This window comes from Ascaphus truei, chromosome 10, assembly GCF_040206685.1.
Source record: "Ascaphus truei isolate aAscTru1 chromosome 10, aAscTru1.hap1, whole genome shotgun sequence".
In the NCBI taxonomy this organism is placed as follows: Eukaryota; Metazoa; Chordata; class Amphibia; order Anura; family Ascaphidae; genus Ascaphus; species Ascaphus truei.
Genome location: NC_134492.1, coordinates 36,631,552 through 36,652,596, shown reverse-complemented (window position 1 = coordinate 36,652,596; position 21,045 = coordinate 36,631,552). Strand labels below are relative to the sequence as shown.

The 21,045-nt window shown below is 42.8% G+C and overlaps 1 protein-coding gene across 1 annotated transcript; it reads left to right on the top strand.

The window, feature by feature from the left end:
* Positions 1 to 6,149: 6,149 nt before the first annotated feature.
* Positions 6,150 to 20,959, top strand: NMNAT2 (nicotinamide nucleotide adenylyltransferase 2). Its single transcript, XM_075616584.1, has 11 exons — positions 6,150 to 6,434; positions 10,456 to 10,544; positions 12,587 to 12,654; positions 13,429 to 13,507; positions 16,398 to 16,524; positions 17,452 to 17,532; positions 18,048 to 18,092; positions 18,264 to 18,340; positions 18,521 to 18,622; positions 19,203 to 19,270; positions 19,519 to 20,959. Exons 1-11 carry the CDS (start codon positions 6,350 to 6,352, stop codon positions 19,619 to 19,621), a joined length of 924 nt encoding a protein of 307 aa, XP_075472699.1. The 5' UTR covers positions 6,150 to 6,349; the 3' UTR covers positions 19,622 to 20,959.
* Positions 20,960 to 21,045: the final 86 nt, after the last annotated feature.

Genomic DNA, 21,045 nt, shown 5'->3' with positions numbered 1-21,045 from the left:
TGTAGCAAGCTTCTACAGAGTACTTTAACCTCCTGCACGCTGGAAAGTCCACTAGCTTCACTATTCCATGACATAGAGACAGTGATTGTATCACAATGTATCTATATATATATATATATATATATATATAGATACATTGTGATACAATCACTGTCTCTATGTCATGGAATAGTGAAGCTAGTGGACTTTCCAGCGTGCAGGAGGTTAAAGGTTAAAATATATATATATTTATATACTCCATCCAGAACCAAGGTACGAAGAAGACACAGCACAATCAGGTAAGTGGTCATAAAAAAAGTGTATTGCACCAAAGACAAAATGCTGTGAAGTACATAGTGTTTTATCTTATTACCTATGATGCGTGCACTCGCTTGTGTATGCTATCTCATTGTTAAGGGGTGCAATCTCCTTCTTTCTTGTTGTAATTTAACAGAGCTTTGCTTATCAAGCCCATTGTTTCTATGACTCTTCATGACGTTGGCACCTTCTTTATAACTACGTTTTCCCTCCTTGTGTGAACGCTCCAATAGCTTTTTCTATTTCCCAGTGGATGTCATTGTTAAGATGTGTCCCTACTTCCCTTTTTTCAAAGTTGGTATCCTTACTGTTAACCCCGTCTCTGCCAGTCTAGCTTGCAACACATTTTGTTTGGGCTATATTTACTAATTATCTTTTTTCCATAAGATACATTCCTGTGCTGGAGAATACCTTCATGCTGATTGTAATTGAATAGTTCTTCTTTGTAACTTTGGCCCAGTGTGACTATAAGGCAGACCTTATAGCAGGAGTGTGCAAACTGGGGGTGTGAGATTTTCTGGGGGCCGGGAGGCGGATGGCGCTTACAGAGGCATTTAATTTAAGCGTGGGAGCGGTGAAGGCCTCTGTACGTTCCCTTACCTTGGCTCTGGTGGCTTCTAGTAACGCGGCGTCACACGACGTCGTGATGTCAGAAACGCCGGAGACAAGGTAAGGGGGGTGGGGTGCGAGCGTGGGGGGAGAGCGCAGAGGAAAAACTTTATGCTCCTCTGCCTTATAGGACAAGATCTTTCTAAATCGTCTATACCCCTTGCATGTTAATCAGTAGTCAGTCACATCCACTGTGAAGACATGCAATGATACTAATCAGCATAACGTAATAATTTCTAGCATTGCATCTTCAGTTTAATGCAGCGGTACAAGATTAGAACAAATAATGCAGCTTGAACAACCTTTGATGTCCGGAGACCAATCAGTTTGTATCTACACTACAAATAGATATTGGTACCGTTTTAGCCCGTAGAAGAGACAAACAAAAGTATGGTAGAAGTGATACCTTTGACAAAATACTGTAATATTGTTGAAATGAAGATACTGTTGATATATTACTGAAATTGACTGGGGGGGGGGGGTCTCTGGAGAAGGATTGAAAGCAATGTTCAGTTTCCATTTTGTAAAGTCAGTTATGTCTCTAGTATCCATTTTGTGTGCAAGATGTGTGTGTGTGGTGTGAATGGGAGGTTTTCGCTTCTAAGTAGATTTACGACTGTGACTAAAGTAACGCCCACATTCTTGTGATAGTGTATACCAGGTACCTATTCATGGCTGTTTGAGGCCAGTTTTAACCAGGTTTAATGAGCTATAAGATGACTGGTTTAAGAATTAAGGAGTGTTAAGTATAATCTGCCTAGTAACACATTTTTAGACAAAGGAACCAAATATGTATAAAAAGAGTCTGTTTGGACACTCCCTGAAGGAGAGTCTATTCGACTTTGGTGTATGATCATACTATGTATTAAATAAACTTCTCATTATCCAACGAACCCTTGTTTGTGAGTTTACAAACAACGACACCTTTAATAGCTAACCAATGATTGTTCTGCCTGAAAAGGGGACCTTTACGGTCCTGAAAGCTTGCACTCTAACCAGTAGTTAGCTATTAAAGGTATCACTTCTACCTTACTTTTGTCTATCCACATTACCTGTGTTTCAAGAAAACCTTTGTTGTTTTTATTTACCTTTTCTCACATCCATTTCACTGACGTCTTCTGTTTCCTAGTAACACTTTACATGCAAGTGGCTGCAGAGGAAAGGCTCAGTCAATATGATCTGATGTTTAGACATCAAGGAGCAACATACATTAAGGAGGATTGTGTTGTCAAAAATAGCAAATGCTGACATGTAAACAGAGAAAATATGTTTTTTTCCCCCTTCCAAACAGCAAACAGCCAACAATTAATTACTTATTGATGAGTTTTAATGGAAGTCGATAAGACCACTGAGTTCCCTGCAGGCGAGCAGGAGAGCAATGCGATCATTTCAATAACAAAATACACTGATGTTAAAAAGAAACAGTTTTGCAGATGGATAACTGTCACTATAACTTAGGTAGTACAATACAACTTTTACAAATACATTCCCACTTGGGTAGTTTTTGCTACATAAGCAGAATTATATTTAGTGTAGATTTAAGTTATACGGTGACATGCAAATCTCTAGAATGCCTTAATATTATGGGAAGAGTACAACTGAGTGCGACAGTAACACAGACATGGTATTATAACCTTGTAACTATTAGCTGAAGGAACTGATCACTCGTCGTCCTGATCATAGACAGAGCAGTTTACCACTTAAGCCACTTAGGGAACCCACATGTCCAGGACATGATGACAAATGGAAGATATTGCAAACAGTCTGCAGAATAGGAAAATAATCAATACATGTGTAGAGCAGGCATCATGCTTCTCTCTGGTGGGATATGTTAGGATATTATTCACAAACAACATTACTATTGAATCCCATGGAAACTCTGTGATATTCTGCGGTATAATGGGACATATGCTATCTGGGGGAACACGGTCCAGCATTACATCTAATGTATTACTGTATGTTATTCAGCACTAACGGGTTTATTCTATGTCCTCTACAGTGGACAATCAAGAATTTTTGGACAAAATTCTCTATTGAAGTCAATGGGAAATTTCGTCTGAAATTGGCCCGATTGGTACCTGTGGCAGATATAGAATAATCCCTAGGGATGCATCTACTGTTACTAAAGTAGGGCGTTAAAAGTTAATTATGCCTAATTTAGTGCAGCAATCAAGATACAAGTACAAAAACAGAAAGTTAGTATATTTGATTTTAGGAAAATACATTTTTTCAAAGCGTAACACTTTGGCCCATGTGGGATGGTGTCTTCTAACCCTGGACATGTCTTGTGGCAGAAGAAGACTTGGTAAATATGGGCCCCAGTGTTCCCTTTCGTATATGATTTCAAGAATGAATTGCAATTTCTTGTAACCCACTTGTTGTTTTATAAGGCAAAATAAGGATTTATGTGGGCTCATTCATGAAGCTGTAAGTACACTCAAGTGGAGGACTTACCACATGCAATACAGCTATATTTAGTCTGTGTATTACACCGTATGTGTGAATCTCCCTCGAGGCTGTTTTGCCGTTAGAATAATGCTAAGAAAGTCACATTAAATCTAGGTGAATATATCAAGGTACTTTGCATCAATGTTTCCACATTGCAACACCAGGTAACATCGGAATGTGACATTTGGTTCGGACCTTCCCACAGTGACTAACTTCCTGCTGGCGTTTAACCATAGGGGAATCCTCTGATGCAGCCGCTCGGCTGCAGCCCGCTTTGAGAAGAAAGTTATGTTTTAGGGCAAGGGGTTAGTTTTAGGGCAGGAGGTTAACTCTAGGGTTTTTTGTTTTAGGGGAAAGGGTTAACTTTAGGGATTTTTTTAGCTGTTAGGGTTAGGGGGTCAACTTAAGGCAGCAGTCCAAGCTGCCGGTTCCCCCCCCCCCTTTAATATGTGCATCAATACAATCCACACAATGATAAGTAATTAGCTAAGTTGCCAATCGTTCCGTTCTCCTGTGATCGATCAGCGACGATTCGGCTCGGAGGTTCACTAAATGGCTGTCAGTGCAGCAGAAAAGGACCCAAGATGCAAAGTTCTGTGGGGAAGATCATGTGACCAGGCAGTCACTGGATACAATTGGTGTATTGCTAGAGAGAGGGCAGGGCTCAAAAAGGGGTGTGCCAGAGCCTGTTTCAGAAGAGGAAGGGGGTGGGACTTTGTAAATGGTTTCTATAGAAACAAAAAATGCTTGTTACATAAAAATACATAAAGAATGTCATTCAGAGTTGTTTTAAAAATATGCGGCAAATATTTTCTCATAGTACAGACCTGATTTATAAAAAAAAAAACACATGTAGGATATTGCTTTGTCTGCAGCTTTAAGGGGTTTAAGTGGTTAGGGTAAGCGGTTAAGGCTTTTAGGCTAGGGTGTAGCGTTAGTATTAGGGGTTAACATTAGGGGGTTATAGGGTAAGGGATTAGTCACCTTAGCGGTGAAGTGGCCGGCGGCTCAGTGTCCCGGTAGTAGGGTGAGTCACGACTAAGCGCCAGCGGTCATTTGGTCGCGGCAAAACTTACGCGACCAAATGTCCTTGGCTGCCAGGTAATATATGGAGTAGTAACGTGTATCATATCTCTCTGTTAATAATGGACTGGTCGGTAATGAAGCGGCAGTGTTTTGATCAATATGGTCATCCGTCTAGAGAGAGCTCTGGATACAACAATATAAATAAATAAGCAGACACACAAATGTGAAGCCCAGCGTGCTGCTTTTATACATGCATTGTTTTCCTATGTTCTCCCGCAGAACATTTTTTGCACGGTTTGCATCTTTGTTTTCCAGAAATGGATAATCTACAGAGGATATAAACAGTGTCATTATTAGAGGGGTCCCCCTGCCACGTGTGCTCTGCAGAACCCTCTGGCTAACGAAAGGACCTGATAGTCATTGTACAGGGAGCGGGGCTGAGCTTTTTTTGAATTTCCTTGTCATCAGGCACCACTTAGGCGTGTAATATAGTCCTCGCCGCTGCGCGTGTGGGCGGCCGGCGTCGCGCGTGCACGTGGTGTGCACATTTAGTTATTAGGGTGCAAGCAGTGACGCGCGCGGTTAGGGGGCGTGACTCTGACGTCACAGCATTAGGCCGCGCTGTGATTGGTTTGCGGCGTGGCAGCAGCGCGAAAATACAACTTTATTGTATTTTCTCTGGTCTGCCGCGCCACCACTCACGGCCGTGTGCACGTGCGTTATATTGCATGCCTTAGAAGGCTAGAATTAACCCCATAACTGCCAGAGAGGCCAGCAAGGCATTGCTCTGTTTGATGAATAACTACGACAGGTTGTCAAATAAGTACAAAGTATTTTTGAAGTGATTTTTTGAAGTAGAAGGTAAAAGGGACTATTCCGTCCCCAAATGGTACTATTATATCCTGGGCGCTTAAAATCTTGTATTGTATCAAAATCCCTCTATTTACATTACGTGGTAATATTGTGAAAAACTGCATGCATGGGCGGCGAGGATAGGATGCGACAGGCACATGAAGAAGCAGACAGAAAAAGAAGGGGAGAAACAAAGGAGCCTATTCAATAAAGAGTAATAGCGTCAATTTGACTTGAGTCTGGGTTATCACACTTTATTGAATAAGCCCCAAAGAGACAGAAGGTCATTTTTTATAAGCCCCGTAACTGCCCATAGCACATTGGTTGGCTGAAAACAACCATTGACTTCAATAAGAACTGTCAGCGGACTGCACTGAATAAGGCAGCGTTCCCGCTGGCGCTGAGCGTGCTGTGCGCTCGGCGCTTGCCGCTTTTACTTATTGCAGTCTTTATGTGGAAGTCCCCGCTCACGCATGAGCGTGGTCAGTGCCAGCGGGGACGCAGCCTAAGCTGCAGAAAGAGATATGGATGGACAGAAGGACCATGTACCACAAGATCAACATACAAACAGCGAGGAAACATGGTAGCAGAAATGTCAACTCTCACTGTTTTTTTGTGAGTCTCACCGATTTAAGGTCAGTCTCATTGATTTTTACCTTCAGTAGTCTTATAGACTTCAATGAAATCTCACTGGTAAAAATGAGCACTTTTCCATTAGAATGCTATTTTTGTTCCTGAACACATCAATCTCATTGATTCTGGTCCTTGGAGGTTAACATCTCTGTGGTACACAGTAATACATCGCTGTTGTCTGCAGTATAGCAAAAGAGGAGCACAGAGCAGGTGGACATGTGGTTCTGTAATAGTTAAAGGGGGAGGTGAGAGAGAAAGGAATCGGAGAGAAAGGGAGGGGGAGGGAGAGCTCTGACGTTCTGCATCTTCTCCTCTCGGTGTTCAGCATCCAGTCTGAGCTCCTTTCTCTGCAGAGGCAAAGAAATACCCACCCACTTAGAGCAAATCCCTTATCTAAACACACAACCCAAATCTGCCCCGCACCCACAAGCTCCCCCACTCCTACCCTACCCACATTCTGTCCTCCCTTTCAGTCTCCTTCAGCATGGCTGAGACCACTAAAACCCACGTTATCCTTCTGGCCTGCGGCAGCTTCAACCCTATCACAAAAGGACACATTCAGATGTTTGGTGAGTCTTTTCTTCTGACACCTCCACCTGTCTATGCACACTTTCCCCTCTCCCCGTGCATTCCTCTCGTTTCTTGATCTATTTCTCCATCTTCCAGTCCCACATTTATGTCTCCCTCCATCCGTCAGGTCTTTTCCCTGTTCCCACTCCTCCTTTTGGATCTGTCGATCTCCCCTATCCTTCCATCAGCCCTGTCCCTTAGATTTTTTTTTTTTCCATTGCGTCTGCCTTACTGGCTTTGCTCCATGATGGAGGATGCAGAGTCAACATATCCCCGCAAACCGCATGCCCTAGACAAGGGGATCTTACTGGATGCAAAAGGGATGCTTAACACAGCACCCTCAGTACCTGTCTATGGATATAATCAACGCTTTGCAGGCATTTACAGCACTGAACCTTATTATTATATATTTATGTCTAGCAGGGAAGGATTAAAGGAGTAAAGCTCTCCCGTTGTCTCCAGCAATTGAATAGTTAAAAAGGCAATGTAACCAGGTAAAGAGTTAATAGTTCTCGGTAGATAATAAATAAAATAAGCAATCCTCTGGAGTGATTCATTTATGCATAATTGCATTTTAACTACATAGAGACCGCTAGCTAAGGTGTCTAAGGGTGAGTATTTTGGATGGGTTGGGGGGGGGCTTGTATTTAGGGTTAGGATTGATATATATGGCGGTATTAGGGTTTACAGTGGGTGTGTGAAGCCTGTTTTAGTGGGATTGTCCTGGCTATGTTCTGTGTATTTTGGATTATCATGTTTGTGTGGGGTCTATGTATTTGGGATACAAGACTGAAGTCGCACTAGGGCATAGCTGAATCAGACAATGTCTTAGAGGCCCAACACCATCAGGGCTTCCCTATTTAATTTATTTATCTAAGTAATTGTCATTAGAATAATTTCCTTAAAATTCTTTTGCTGTTTGTCCCAGAACCTTCAATGCGTTCAATTGGTATATGAAAAGAAATTCTTTATAAATAATCAGCCTTGGAAAAGAAACACCACTGTTGAGTGAATTTTGACTTTACGTATGGTGACGGGTACAACAATGGGGTTTGTAGAGATAATGGGGAACCACAAATATATTCCTGTTGGGGGATCCCAAAAAGGTAACACAACCACTTTTATAATAAATATACGAGGTCTATGTATAGAAAATTATGACCGTACTCACCAAAGGGGACTTCTCTTTAGCATTTCTTAACTCCCATTAATTAAAATGGGAGAAAGAGCGTGTTTAAGAGAAGCAACCTTTAGTGAATATGGGCCTTGGTGTGGCTTTGTAGGAGCTATTGATTTGGGTTTAATGTGGCCATGGAGGTAGAACAGGACATATTTATAAAAACATATGAGATAAAAGAAACATATACTAAATGATAAAGGTAGGCATTCCTTTCGACTTCTCTTTGCACAATATCCCCCTCTTCGTTAATCTCTTTTATATGACCCGTTTGAAGCTGGCGATTACCTTGTTGTATATGAAAACTGTCAACTGTATAAAACATTTAGTAAATTTAATGCACTTGCAGAATGATGGAGTGATAAATAATTGATGTGCTCATTGGAGTTATACCTACCTACTTAATACATAGACCTTTAAATAAGGCCGCACATCTTCCCCCTCCCCAAATAATTAGTTAATGGGAATAGATAGCAGACCTATAAAAAAATAAACTTGAATATAAAACTATTGGGCAGAAATCACAATGTCAGGTTCAGCCCCACAATTAATATTTAATGGGATTGAACGTGTACTCCTCCGGTGAAGAGAATGTACAGCATGTGCAATGTTATTATTTATTAATGATACAAATGATGTCACGGATAAAAGTCACAGGAGACAGAGTTACGCAAGGACTTCGGCTCTTCTCCTTTCAACTTATTACATCACAAACAACATGCTGCTTTTCTTCCATCTATTCATTCACCCGAAGATGTGGATTATAGGAAATAATTAGAGTGTACACCTGGGGTGGGCAACTCCAGTCCTCAAGGGCCACCAACAGGTTTTCAGGATATCCATGCTTCAGCACAGGTGGCTCAGTCAAAGACTGACCTGGATCTGTCTTTCTATTATGGAGGAACCCTCAACATTAACATATCTTTCTCAGTTGGAGACTGAGCCACTGATTGAGCCACCTGTGCTGAAGCAGGGATATCCTGCAAAGCTGACCTGTTGGTGGCCCTTAAGAACTGGAGTTGCCCACCCCTGGTGTAGACTGCAATGTCTTTTGTGAAATCATGTGATTAACATCACAATCACCAACTGCATCCCAGATGCTACACTCCATAAATGTATTGCTGTTATTGTTCATTTGTTCGGGGCCTACACATTCTGCAGTGCTGTGCTGTGTGGGATAAAAGACAATATAATTCAGCCGAAGAAACAAATACACATATTAGCAAATCTCTTCTCCATTGAGCTTGCACTGTAGCTTTAATGCATTGCTCCAGGATAATGAATTTAGGGAGAGAATACTAATGCCATTTGCCATGCAATGATAAGCAGATGTGGCCATCAACTGAAAGCAACTTAATATGACACGCAACCGATCTAGACTTGACATGGGTCTGTATTGAATTATAGTGGTTCAAATCAATACCAAACTCTGTATCCATATATGACCCACTGCCACATACATTGCCAGGAAATGCACACAAATGTTAAACTGTCACAGCTAGAGTGATGGTATCTGCAAATAAAAACTGACTCAATTTAGTAAAAAGGTGATGCTGTCCAGCCCCTTGTACCAGCGGTCTATTAAATCTGGAACAGGTGCTTCAAAAATAGGCAAAATGTGAAAGTGAAATACTATTCTCTCGCTGGAATTGTTTGTTGAATTATTTTAAGAATTTCTGTTCCAAAATGCATAACCGGAAATAATTTATTGTTGGCAAAACATGATTTTCTTAATCAAAACGGCATTTTCAGAATTTGGAATCTACAAATCTAATACATGTAAATTCACCAAAGCTTGTTAGACAATTTGAGTGCAGGGTGTGAATTGAGCTGCTTAGTTCAAATATTGAATGCTTTCATATAAGAGTTTTTAAAAAAAAAAAAATATTTCAATAATTTGTATGAAAATGATAAAGTGGTAAAGACAAGATACATTGGCAATTGTTCCTAGATGTCTCATGCAGTTCCTCCAATATTTCCCCAGTTTCTTTTGTGACTTTCTGTTTCTTCCTTCCAAATGTATCTCTTTATCCTTCTGCATTAGGGGCCTTGTACAACCTTGAGTAAGGAAATATAGAGCCAACAAACAATTCGGGGGTAGCTATTGGATTAATTAATTTGAACATTGCTGCTGGATCTGCATCCCCAGTTTTTCAGCCGGGAGACTTTGATAAATAAATTATCTCAGTCAACATGTTTTATTCCCGTCACCCAATGGGGTAATTAATAGGGGGAAAGGAAAACTAGAATCAAACAATCTATAACCCTCAGTGTTGCATTGCTCACAGATGTATATTCATATTTTTATTTATATAGGCACCCCAGTGTACTTGGCACTTTACAAATAGACAACACAGTACAGGGAATAATAATAGTAATAATAGTAATAATACAATAAGTGTAACAAAGTCAGACAATATGGAAGGAAATCCCTGCCCGCGAAAGGAAATCCCTGATGCATTCTAAGCTCTTCTGGCACTGAAGAGGTTATGTGGGGATTCAAAGGAGTTGATTAAATATAGCACAGCTCTTTTTATGCACCAAGAACCAAGTTTAGCAACGTACAGTAATGATTCTCTTGTTGAATATAGGATTATGTATGAGATTCGAATGGGAGTTGTTAGCTAGGAGCTATCCAGAGTGCTGATGCTGGAACAGCCTTGTTGTTCACATGATCTGTGGATCTCCATTTTTCATGCCGGAAACATCGAGCACAATAAATGCCTCGAGAGATGTCTCTGTAGTTCAGCAGCTAACTGCTTCTGGATCTGTCTTTCTATTCTGGATGAGGCCTCAACCGTAACATACCTTTCTCGTAATTATGCCCTTTCTATCTCTCGCAGAGAGAGCACGTGATTTCCTGCACAAGACTGGAAGGTTTATTGTTATTGGAGGAATCATCTCTCCTGTCCATGACTCATATGGGAAGCAGGTAAAATCTTTAATTCATCTCTCAAATGTATCCATTTTCAAGTCTAGTCTCTTTCTGACCACTATTTACTATATTGAAAGCTGCTTCTCAGTACTGGAGAAAAGTGTGGCTCATTGGGAAGGCTGTTATTCAGAGTGTGATAATACACAGGGGTTGTAAGTAACACTACTTTTTTTTTTATTAATAACAATAGTTTTACTTATTCACTTTAATACTCTTAGTAAAATCCACATGACTGTTATGGTTAAATAATGAGTATGGTGAGCACTTTCATTAGTTAGATAACATGTTTGGTTTTTTTTAATAATATTTTTTTAACTTCACTTTAACAAATGAAAAATAATATAAGAGAACTGTCAGAGAGAGCGAGAGAGATATTGCCCCTTATTCAATAAGCAGTGAAGCCTCATTCTGGTGCCAAATACAACCTTTGTCCCATTCATTGTAGCAGATTTCTTCTCCGGCACAAGGAGAAGTCTTCACAGTGTATTAAATTAGAGCCATAGAGAAGGTGACAAAGGCCGTTATTCAATATACTGTGAAGCTGTTTTTCCACTCTAGAGAAGATTTTAGTCCCAATCATTGAAATAGTGCTAAACTCTTCTTCATCACAGGTAAGTGCATATGGAATTGAGACTTTTCTCTGTCAGTTATCATTAATTGTTTGTCATTTGTTAAAATTAAGTAAAACAATCAATTATATAAATCAGGAAAAGGCTAATTAGACCAATAGTCAAATTGATTTAACCATAAGAATGGGGTTTAAAGTATTAGTTTTAAAATAGGGCCTATTGTTTTTGTAAGAAAATAAGTAAAACTATGGTTAATAAATACTAAAGTTGTGTTACTCTCAACACCTGAGTACAATCAATCAGCCTTTTTCTCCTGAGTCACTTATTGTCATGACCCCTCCAAGTCTTGTTCTATTTCTTTCTTTTCTACAGTCTGTCTCTTTCTTTTTCGGTGTCTTGTTTCTTCCTCACCCCAATATCTCAATTTCTTCCAAATTCCACCAAGAGTAACCTTTTTTCTCTCATTATCTCACCTCGGTTCTGTATTTCTACCGCTAGTTATCTTTCTCCACCTTGGCACATAGCTCTTTGTCTTTTTTTCAGAGTTTCTCCTTCTCCCTACCAAGTTTGGTCTCTTTCTTCCATCTGTATAGACTTGTCTTTGGATACCCATGGTCTTTCTCCATCTCATGTATTTTTTTAAACCCAAGACTCTGTCTCTCTCTCTTTTATAGGTATCTTGCTTTTTCTCCTTGGTCTCCTTCTAGCTTCCCCTCTATATTTCGTCTTCATTTCCTCTCCATTTTGTGTTTTTTCTCTGTTTCTCCACAGCATATAATTGTTTAGCCCATCTGTAGCTATTCCTTGCTTTGTCCTCTCTGTCTTGTCATGTTTTCTTTTATGTTCCTTTTTGTATTACCGTATTATTTCCATTTTTGGCTAACGCACTTCTGTCTCAAACCTCCCTTGTCCTCCTATACATTTCTTTGTCCCTTCCACTTTGGTTCCTCTGGCAATCCTCCATTTTCGATAGGGTTCCTTCTGACTCCAGCCTAGGTCTCAACCTGTTCCTTTGGTCTTTTGCCATTCCACAGTCTCAGTTACCCAGTCTGTGGTTCTCTCACACACAATTCAGTGTGAGATATTATTTTACTAGTTTACTTCTGTCCCTCTTTCTACTCTGTTTCAGTGATCTTTTCTCTGTGGGTGTCCCTCTCTTTTTTTTGTAATTTTTCTAATTTCTATCCTCCCAGTGAGCTTACTTTCTCCTTGGGGGTCTTTTTCACCATGTAATGTCTCTCCTGACCACTTCTCTCACACAGTTTTCCATACTCAGCGCTTTTAGTATGATGGTGCTAGTAGGTACATTTTAATATGCAAATCGTGTCCAAAGAATTTTGCTTCATTGTTTAAACTGTTTGTGTTCCCCTGCAACTAGTCAACTCTTCAGTCAACTCTCTCAATACACTCATCTCCTCTCTACCTACTTCCTTCATAATGATCTATCTTTTTCCCTCTTTGGTCTTGCAGGGTCTGGTCACAAGCCGACACCGTCTAAACATGTGTCAGCTGGCTGTGCAGAACTCCGACTGGATTCGGTGAGATGGGGCTCAGAGAAACATGACAGAGAACGCTAGACAGGAGGGAGCATCTCCCATGGCATAGAAGGGAGAATTCTAGAGACAGTAGGGAAGAAGGCTGAATAATGCTGAGAGTGAGAGCTTTAAATGATGGGGAAGAACTAATCAGAGTGAAATGATGAGCTTTAAAGACTGGAGCGGGAAATTGTTCATGGAACATTGTTCCCCCAGATAACACAATGGACGTTCCATAGGATTCAATGAAAGTGTTGTTGCAATATATCACAACATACCCCAACATGTCACATCAGAGCAAACAATAAAGCCTACTAAATCTGTAAGAAAAAAGGATTTGGTAACTGGATGGTCTGGGTTAACATGAAATATGCTCTATGAGGGGATTTGCTATGCTCGGATAAGGGGAATTGGAGCTATATCCGGCATTAATTGCCATAAAGTTAATGTTGAGTCAGAGCTTAGTGAATCCAGGGTATTCATTTGCATGTTCTAGAGACTGACAGTCTAGAGAGGAGCTCTTTAAACAGGTAGAAGAGTTCTAGGATGACGAGGTCCAATACCCTAATGGGAGGAGCTTTAGAGTTTGGAGAAAAGAGTTTCATTAAATAATTTAAGATATCTAGAGACCAAATGAGGAGCTGCCTGAAACAAGTGCATTTCCTGAGTAACATTGTAAACCGAGTAAGCATTGGTTGAATAGGTGAGAACACATTTTTTAATGAGATTTCCTGTTTCCATGACTGACAGTATAACGAGCATAATCTTCTTATTCAGAGTGGACCCCTGGGAGTGCTACCAGGATACCTGGCAGACAACATGCAGTGTCCTGGAGCATCATCGAGACCTGATGAAGGTGAGAAAAATATACTGACATATACAACATATACATAAAGTACAATAACAAATGCAACACACAGTACTACAGGCAACGCTTTGTACTAACTCAGCGGTGTGGAAACTGGGCGGCACAAGATTGTCTGCAGGGGGCGCGGGGTTTACAGATGCCCCGCGGGCTTCCGAAGACACCTAAATTAAGTGCTGGGGAAGCGGCGAAGGCCTCTGTAAACTGCACTTACCTTGCTTCTGGAGATGTGTCGCCATGGCAACGTGACATCATGACGCCGATGTCGGAGCCAAGGTAAGAGGAGGTGAGGGGGGCGTGGAGAGAGGGGAGCAGCCGGCAGTGGGGCGCAGGGAACAAAGATTGTGCTCCCCTGTACTAACTTATATTGCAGTGCCTTTTCTTCAGAGATTTACATATCACATGATCATATACTGTATATGTGTCAGATAATTAGTGGTATTGCTTTATTTAAAAACTCCCCATAAAGTTGGAGCATATATGTGTAGCCCCCTTTCCCCTGTGTCGGGGCGACCACGTGTGCTGCTAATACCTGCGTGGCAAACAGGCGGCCTGATCCTCCGCCACTGGGAGCCAGGGGTGTGTAATGAGTATACTAACAGCGCCTCCACTTGAAAGGGATCCTACACAGTGGGATAGTCCCCCCCAGGACCATATGACCAGTAACAACACACACAGGATATATGTAACAGTGTTTACTGGACAGATATATGTAACAGTGTTTACTGGATAGATATATGTAACAGTGTTTACTGGACAGATATATGTAACAGTGTTTACTGGACAGAACTTGTAATAATAATACTAACAACACAGGCACAATACCATACAGCATGAAGAAACACCAACCCAGGGAATATTCCCACAGTAATTGGGTGCAGGGGCACCAGTGTCCAGGCCACGAAAGCCTATCCCACCCCCATGTGTGAGACAGCGCTGCCCCACGTGAATGGCTGCACTTGTAGAAATACCTGCCTGGAGCTCCAGCCCCGGGGGTCGCTGAGTAAGGCCAAGCAAACGGTCAGTCGGTTCCACCGAAGATCCGCCTCCATGTTGGGTGGTATCCGGTTGGAGTGTCCCACCGTAGGATAATCTCTGACTTGGTGCCTGGTCTGATCCTAGACGCATGTCGCGCACACCAAGTGTGTCCGTCACAGCTGGGCTGATTAACACTACTGTGCAAAGGGAAGCGTCCTTGCCTTAGGGCCTGCAATACAACACACACGCTAATGGTGAGGGGTCTAGCTAGGACCAAAGGGGGTATTCTGGCCTAGTCAAGCAGAGCACGTCTCCCTGGACCTTACCTATCTCCTTGCTGTCCTGCTTACGACTGACGTGCTCCTACTGAGCGCGTCAAATGTATCCTTTCCTCTCAGGGAATCCTGCCACGCCATTGGCTGTGCTTGTCTTTTAAGGCTACGTCCCCAGTGCCTGCGCTGCACGCGTGCATGCGAGGCTGGCGGCGCGTGCAGCCAAATTCCCCGGTCTTCAGAGAGATGCAGGGGGAAAGACAGGGGGTGGGCAACGGCGGCGCGGCCGTGATGTCACCCGGCTGGTTCGTCCTCATTGGCTGAACCACCGGGGGGCATGGCCTAGTGCTCCATCGCGAGTCCTGATCTCAATTCTCTTGAGAGCAGGAGTTTTTGTCAGCGCAGGCCCCCCTCGCAGCGGGCCCGGCGCCATTGTGGGACGGCTTTGTCCCTGCAGTGTCCGCCACAGTGGGCGCTGCAGTAGCCAGCGGGGACCTGGCCTAACTCGCAGCCCCTGAGGCTCCTGGGCACTGTAGTTCCGTTATGGAGCCTGTCCCTTCAATGGCCGCCACTCTGTGGGTTCCCTGCGTATGCTTAGGCCTCGTTCAGGGTGCCAGAGGCAGGAGTTGGAGGGCGGGCGTTCGCGAGGGCGGGCGGCAGTCTGCTGGGCGATGTGTGTTCATCCTCCCCAGCAGACTTTTTCAGGAGTTGAGGAGGCGGGGAGGGGGCGGGGCTACAGACCTGAGGTTAGGGATCCAAGTTGCAGTCTTGAAATCATTCTCAAGAATGATTTCATTGGCTGCCGAAGTCCCAGTGACGCTGCTGCAGCTTCACAAAATGACTTGGTTTGTTTATTGAAACTGTAGCCAGCGTCAACTCCGTACTTCGGAGACAGGGCAGCTGCTACCCTGACAACCAGTATTCAATTTGAATACATTGTGTCCCACGGCAGCTCGCACGTCAGCACGCCCTCCCTCCGAAGCCTGCACCCTGAACGAGACTTTACATGTTACTTGGAAAGGTCACAGACCACTAGCAAAATTCGAAGCTGAACACAAAATTAACCCCTGGTCCCTGAAGTGCTGGAACCAGGCTACACAACACAGATATATATATATACATAATACAAATGTATTATTCACAGGTAGGGGTAATGGCAGGCTTAACCTTTATTAACATCAGTCACATCTACCCCTACCATCACAATGATAAGTAGTGGGTGGCCACCATTGTTTAATACACTCACATGGACCCAGAGGGTTATAGGCACATTCGAGGGTGATAAATGGTGGAAGGTGGAATATTTTTGTAATGCAAGATGAATTTTTTTTTGAGATGTTCCTCATGTGTAATCAAAAAGATGGAGGCAATTAAATCTCACAGGAACTGTGAAGGAGGAGGAGGGGATGAGACAGGATTGGGACATTGCATAAACTGAGCATTTATTTACTTTTGTAAGTGTTGTCGGTCTTCTAGAATGTTCATGGGGCATATTTGTATGGATTGCTTTATTTTTGTTGTGTTTCTCCTTAATTGTACATGTTATAACTCGTTCGGGCTAAATTGGAAAGCGGGTGCAAGATGCTCTTAAAATGCATTTTGTTCATCAAATATCTCTTATCTTTCTTCAGAGAGTCACTGGCTGCATCCTTTCTAATGTGAACACACCCTCTGTCACACCAGTGATTAGCCAGTCCCTGAACCAATCTACACAGCCTGTCTACCAGAACAGCAACCTCAGCAACAAGCCTACTGCAGGCAAGTTTCTGCTAGGAGGTAGAACCAGGGAAATCGGTGAACAAGGAAGGAACTAGAGCAGTGATTTTCAACCGGGGTTCTGCGAGCACCCCTCAGGGGTTTCACGGCTGCCGGCGGGATTTCTGGGACAACTCTCCCATGCTGTCCCAGGCCCAGCGGCACCACACATAGCAGTGACCCGACAGCTCCCAAGTTAAGCAGCAGTAGTAGTCGCACGGTCACTGCTATCCTTCCTCTCTCTGCCGGCACCGGAAGTTACGTCAACTTCCAGCTGACAGGGGGGAGAGGAAAGATCAGACAAGAGCGTGGGCCGGAAGCTCACTTAAAGTGAGAGGTGAGAGTGTCTGTGGGAATGTCTGTGGGAGTGTCTGTGGGAGTGTCTCTGAGAGTGTCTGTGAGAGTGTCTGTGAGTCTGATCCAGAGTATCTGTCTGTGAGTCAGAGTGGGGGGGAGAGGGAGTAATAGGGGGAGAGTGTGAGGGGTAACAGATGGGTGCAATGGTGGAGGCGAGAGATGGGAGATGAGGGTTGGGGTTCCCCAGAATCTCAAAATCGAATTCTGGGGGTTCCCTAACCAAATAAAAGGTTCAAAACCACTGGACTAGAGAAAGGAATCCACCAACAAGATGGGAAACAGAATGCAGGGAGGATAAGGGAGTACAAAGAAATGCAAGAAAGGGACCAACGGGGAGAGCAGAGATAATATGGAAAGGGGAGGAAGTGAATGTATCACAGCAATGAAAAGGAGGCAGGCAATGTAATGAGACACAGAAAGGAACCCACTAATAATATCAGGGATAGAGATTGCATTTCACCAATAGGAAGACTTGCAAAGAACCTGATACTCCCATTCTGATTTGTATAATCCAGCAACTGGGGAAAGGGGTGTTTCTTGTGATTCTGACACTTCTCTCATTGCCTCTGTCAGTGAGGATCCTGGGGAAGGTGGGAGAGGGATTGAGTCGCATGTGCTGTGCCCGCCCCAACCTGCAGCGTGTTACCTTTGTGGGTGAGTAACCATTTTTGCTATGCACAACCCAATCCATTTCCCCTAATCCTGTAGTTTGCAAACATAAGGTATTTTCATTGTTTGCTTAAATGTGATTTGTTGTCGCTGTTGCACACGTGTACAGAAATGGTGTCCATTCATGCCCTGCACTCACATGCATCTCTTTAACTGAATAAACAAAAAAATCAAGTACCTCAACAACTTTTTCCTAACCTGCAATATCCTCTATTCTGGTATTGGTTGTTGATTCTTCCAGTAGTTTTCTGTGTACTCTGATTTCAGTGGGTGTAATCCTTGGCTACCTTTACGCTTTGGATCAGATCAACAAAAGGGTGCTATGCTTTAGGGCGCCTTCAATCCCATTCATATAAATGGGACTAAAGTCATACTAGGGTTTAGTCCTGTTTGTGAATCTGGGTCTTTATAGTTAAACGAATATCTGGTGGGGTTGGTGTCCTAGTTAGATGGACGTCCTTGACTGATCTGACTCACTTTTTTCTTATTCCATTTTACAGATGAGAATGCTAACCTGGGTACAGTGATGCGGTACGAGGAGATAGGTAAATCCTAATAAACATAGGGTGTGCTGGGAGTAGAACACCTTGGGACTGCTTGGACAAAGGGATGAGTGAGCTGTAGATGCTTAGTTAAGTCTCGAGGTGAAGTTCTACAATGGTATTGTGGGATGAGGCAGTATTTAGTTTTCTCACACATAGTTTTGCTGTCCTCAGAGCTACGGATCTTGCTCTTGTGTGGAAGTGACCTGCTCGAGTCATTTTGTATCCCTGGCCTGTGGAATGAGCCAGATGTGAGTATGGTACTTAATGCTTTTTAAGAGTGCCTGCTGGGTCGTTCCCCTGCTTCCTACCTTGGGGTGTGCTTAACGTGAGTTTGACATGTATTGTGATGGTTATGTGCATGGCATGTTCTTTGGATGTATTCCAAGTCTTCTTAGTATACAGCACTTACTCTAGAGGTTTCCATGCAGATGGAGGTGATTGTGGGGGATTTTGGAATTGTGGTTGTGCCACGTGATGGAACCGACACTGAGCAAATCATGAACCACTCGTCAATGATGCGTAAATACAAGGTGCGTTCCACTCTGATGAGTCAAAGGAGTTGTCGTCTATTCACAAAGACCCAGAATAGGTTTAAGCCTTAAACTCCCACATAGCTATCACAGTGGCTAGATTCTGTCAGATAAGTCCTGATTCCTTAGAGATCAGCTTGCAAAAGTAACCTTGCATTGGTAGAGGACCATCCTGGATTATGGCACAGATGTACTAAATGAAGCTAAGAGATAAAACACCATCCTAACTTTAAACCTGGTGTAATCTATCTGAGAGACAAGTCTTGTAGCACAGGTGATTCTATATTGCCCCAAAATATATGCTTTCAGAAAAGGATTGTTTTTGATGTGCTTTTGTTTAGGAAATATAAAGTTGTAATAATAGCCATACTGATTAAAATGTTGTTTTGGAATTAATGGAACAAGAGAAAAAAATATGGATAGATATATCTTAATATGTGAACCTCAAATATATCTTCTTTCCCCTCTGTGGTCTTAAACTCATGTGCAGTCTATAACGATCTATTAAGTCGTCACTGCTTACACAGAACCTGTGTTTGGAAATGAGCCATCTGATCTTACTTTCTCTTCCTTCTGACAGAACAACATTCTGGTGGTTAAAGATGACAGTAACCACCCCATGTCTATTGTGAGCTCCACCAAGAGCAGGTATACATGTATTTAACCTATACACTATTACATAACTCACGTTACATTATATACAGTACTTGACATACGTACACACCGCTGTATACCTAAACACTCATCTATATACAGCTGACACTCTTATAATGTATAATGCACTGAGCTGTTCTGTCACATGAATATGTTGCTTTGCGCTGCAAGACAGTGACAGTAAATGAGTGACGTGTATCCTCTGCGCTGCACTATTTGTATATGTTCTTTCTCTCTTTTAGGTTGGCTCTGCAGCATGGGGATGGACATGTGGTGGATTACCTTGTGCAGCCTGTTATTGATTATGTCCTGAAAAGTCAGCTCTACATCAATACATCGGGCTGACGCCCCCTCCTCACATACCCGCCGGGCTTGGCTCTGTGCTCTCCTCATCCTCACAACGCGTTTTCAACTCACTACTCATCACCACTCCCCCAGGCATCATGATACCTTTCATTGACCCTCTGTCCCCATGCATTACTCCCCCTCCTTCCTTTCACTCGAGATCTTTGACCCCCTATGCCCGGGGTGTAGGGTGCACTCACCTCAGTAGGCACAAGGGTGTTTGGGGTAGTCTTTTTTTGGTGAATATAAACATTAGATCAAGTATACATTCTACGGTGGGAGGGTGGGGTATGAATTGAACCCTTTTAGTGCTTTGCAGACCCCGAAACACTGAATGGGTGGACATTTCTTTCCCTCTTTATGACCTGTTTTTTTGAGGGTGGTAGTTTATTTATAAAGAATTTGATACCCCCTTGAAATTATTTCCAATGTTCCCATACTGCTACCCCAAGGGCCATAAATACTCTACAGGTGTCCATCTCTCTAACCCTGCTCTCTTTCCAACACATCTCCTGGAGGACTGTGGGTAACAGGAGATGGGGAGTGGTACTGCCTCACCGCCACACACGTGCTGCACGTGATTAGCATGTTCTCGCTGTGCTTTTACCCCCATGGTCTTATCATGTTATATTAACCTCCTGACTTTGGAGGGAAGGGCATGCTTGTGTAGTGGAAGTTTGGGGACTAGGGGAGAAGGTTGGAAGACCCTTCAGAAGAGATCCCTAACAAAAATAAAACTTTAATGGGTTCTCTGCCACAGGAGGTCATTTGAGAATAAGGTGCAGTCCCATTTAACAACGTATAGAATAGTTACATTAAAATAGTAGAACTGGGCAATGTAACAGCGTCTCTACCGTTGTTATGCCTTTCATATATTAAGGTATGTTCAAATGTAAACTTTGAATAGCACAGCAACTGAGTATACAATACACACTCCTTTCACTAAGGGCTAGTTAGGGGCTCACGTCTGAGTAAAGGATGCTGCTGCGATTCCAGTGCTGCAGTGAGCAGTCAGGAATTCCAGTCCCATTCCCATGACACGTACAATGGTGGCTAATTTCAAGATTTTCACAACATTTTGGGGGGGGGGGGGGGGGGGTAAATCACAAATTCATATTCCTCTGACGCAATGATATCATTTCACAATGAAGTTTATGTTCAAGATAAGGGGGGGAGGAGGAGATGGATTTCTATGGAACAAGTGGGACTGTACCTTTAACTCATTTGTTGCCAGTGGAGAATATAACATGTTGCATACCTTGACAGCTCAAGGGGTTAAAAAAAAAAAAAAACCCCAGGTACAACGCCATTCGTCTACACCAAGTCCTTGGCCCCAAAGCCATGTTCAGAGCTGTCCCCTCTTCCACTAACATATCACATATGCTAAGTAACCATGTTTTATCTTGGCTTCTCCTAACAGCATA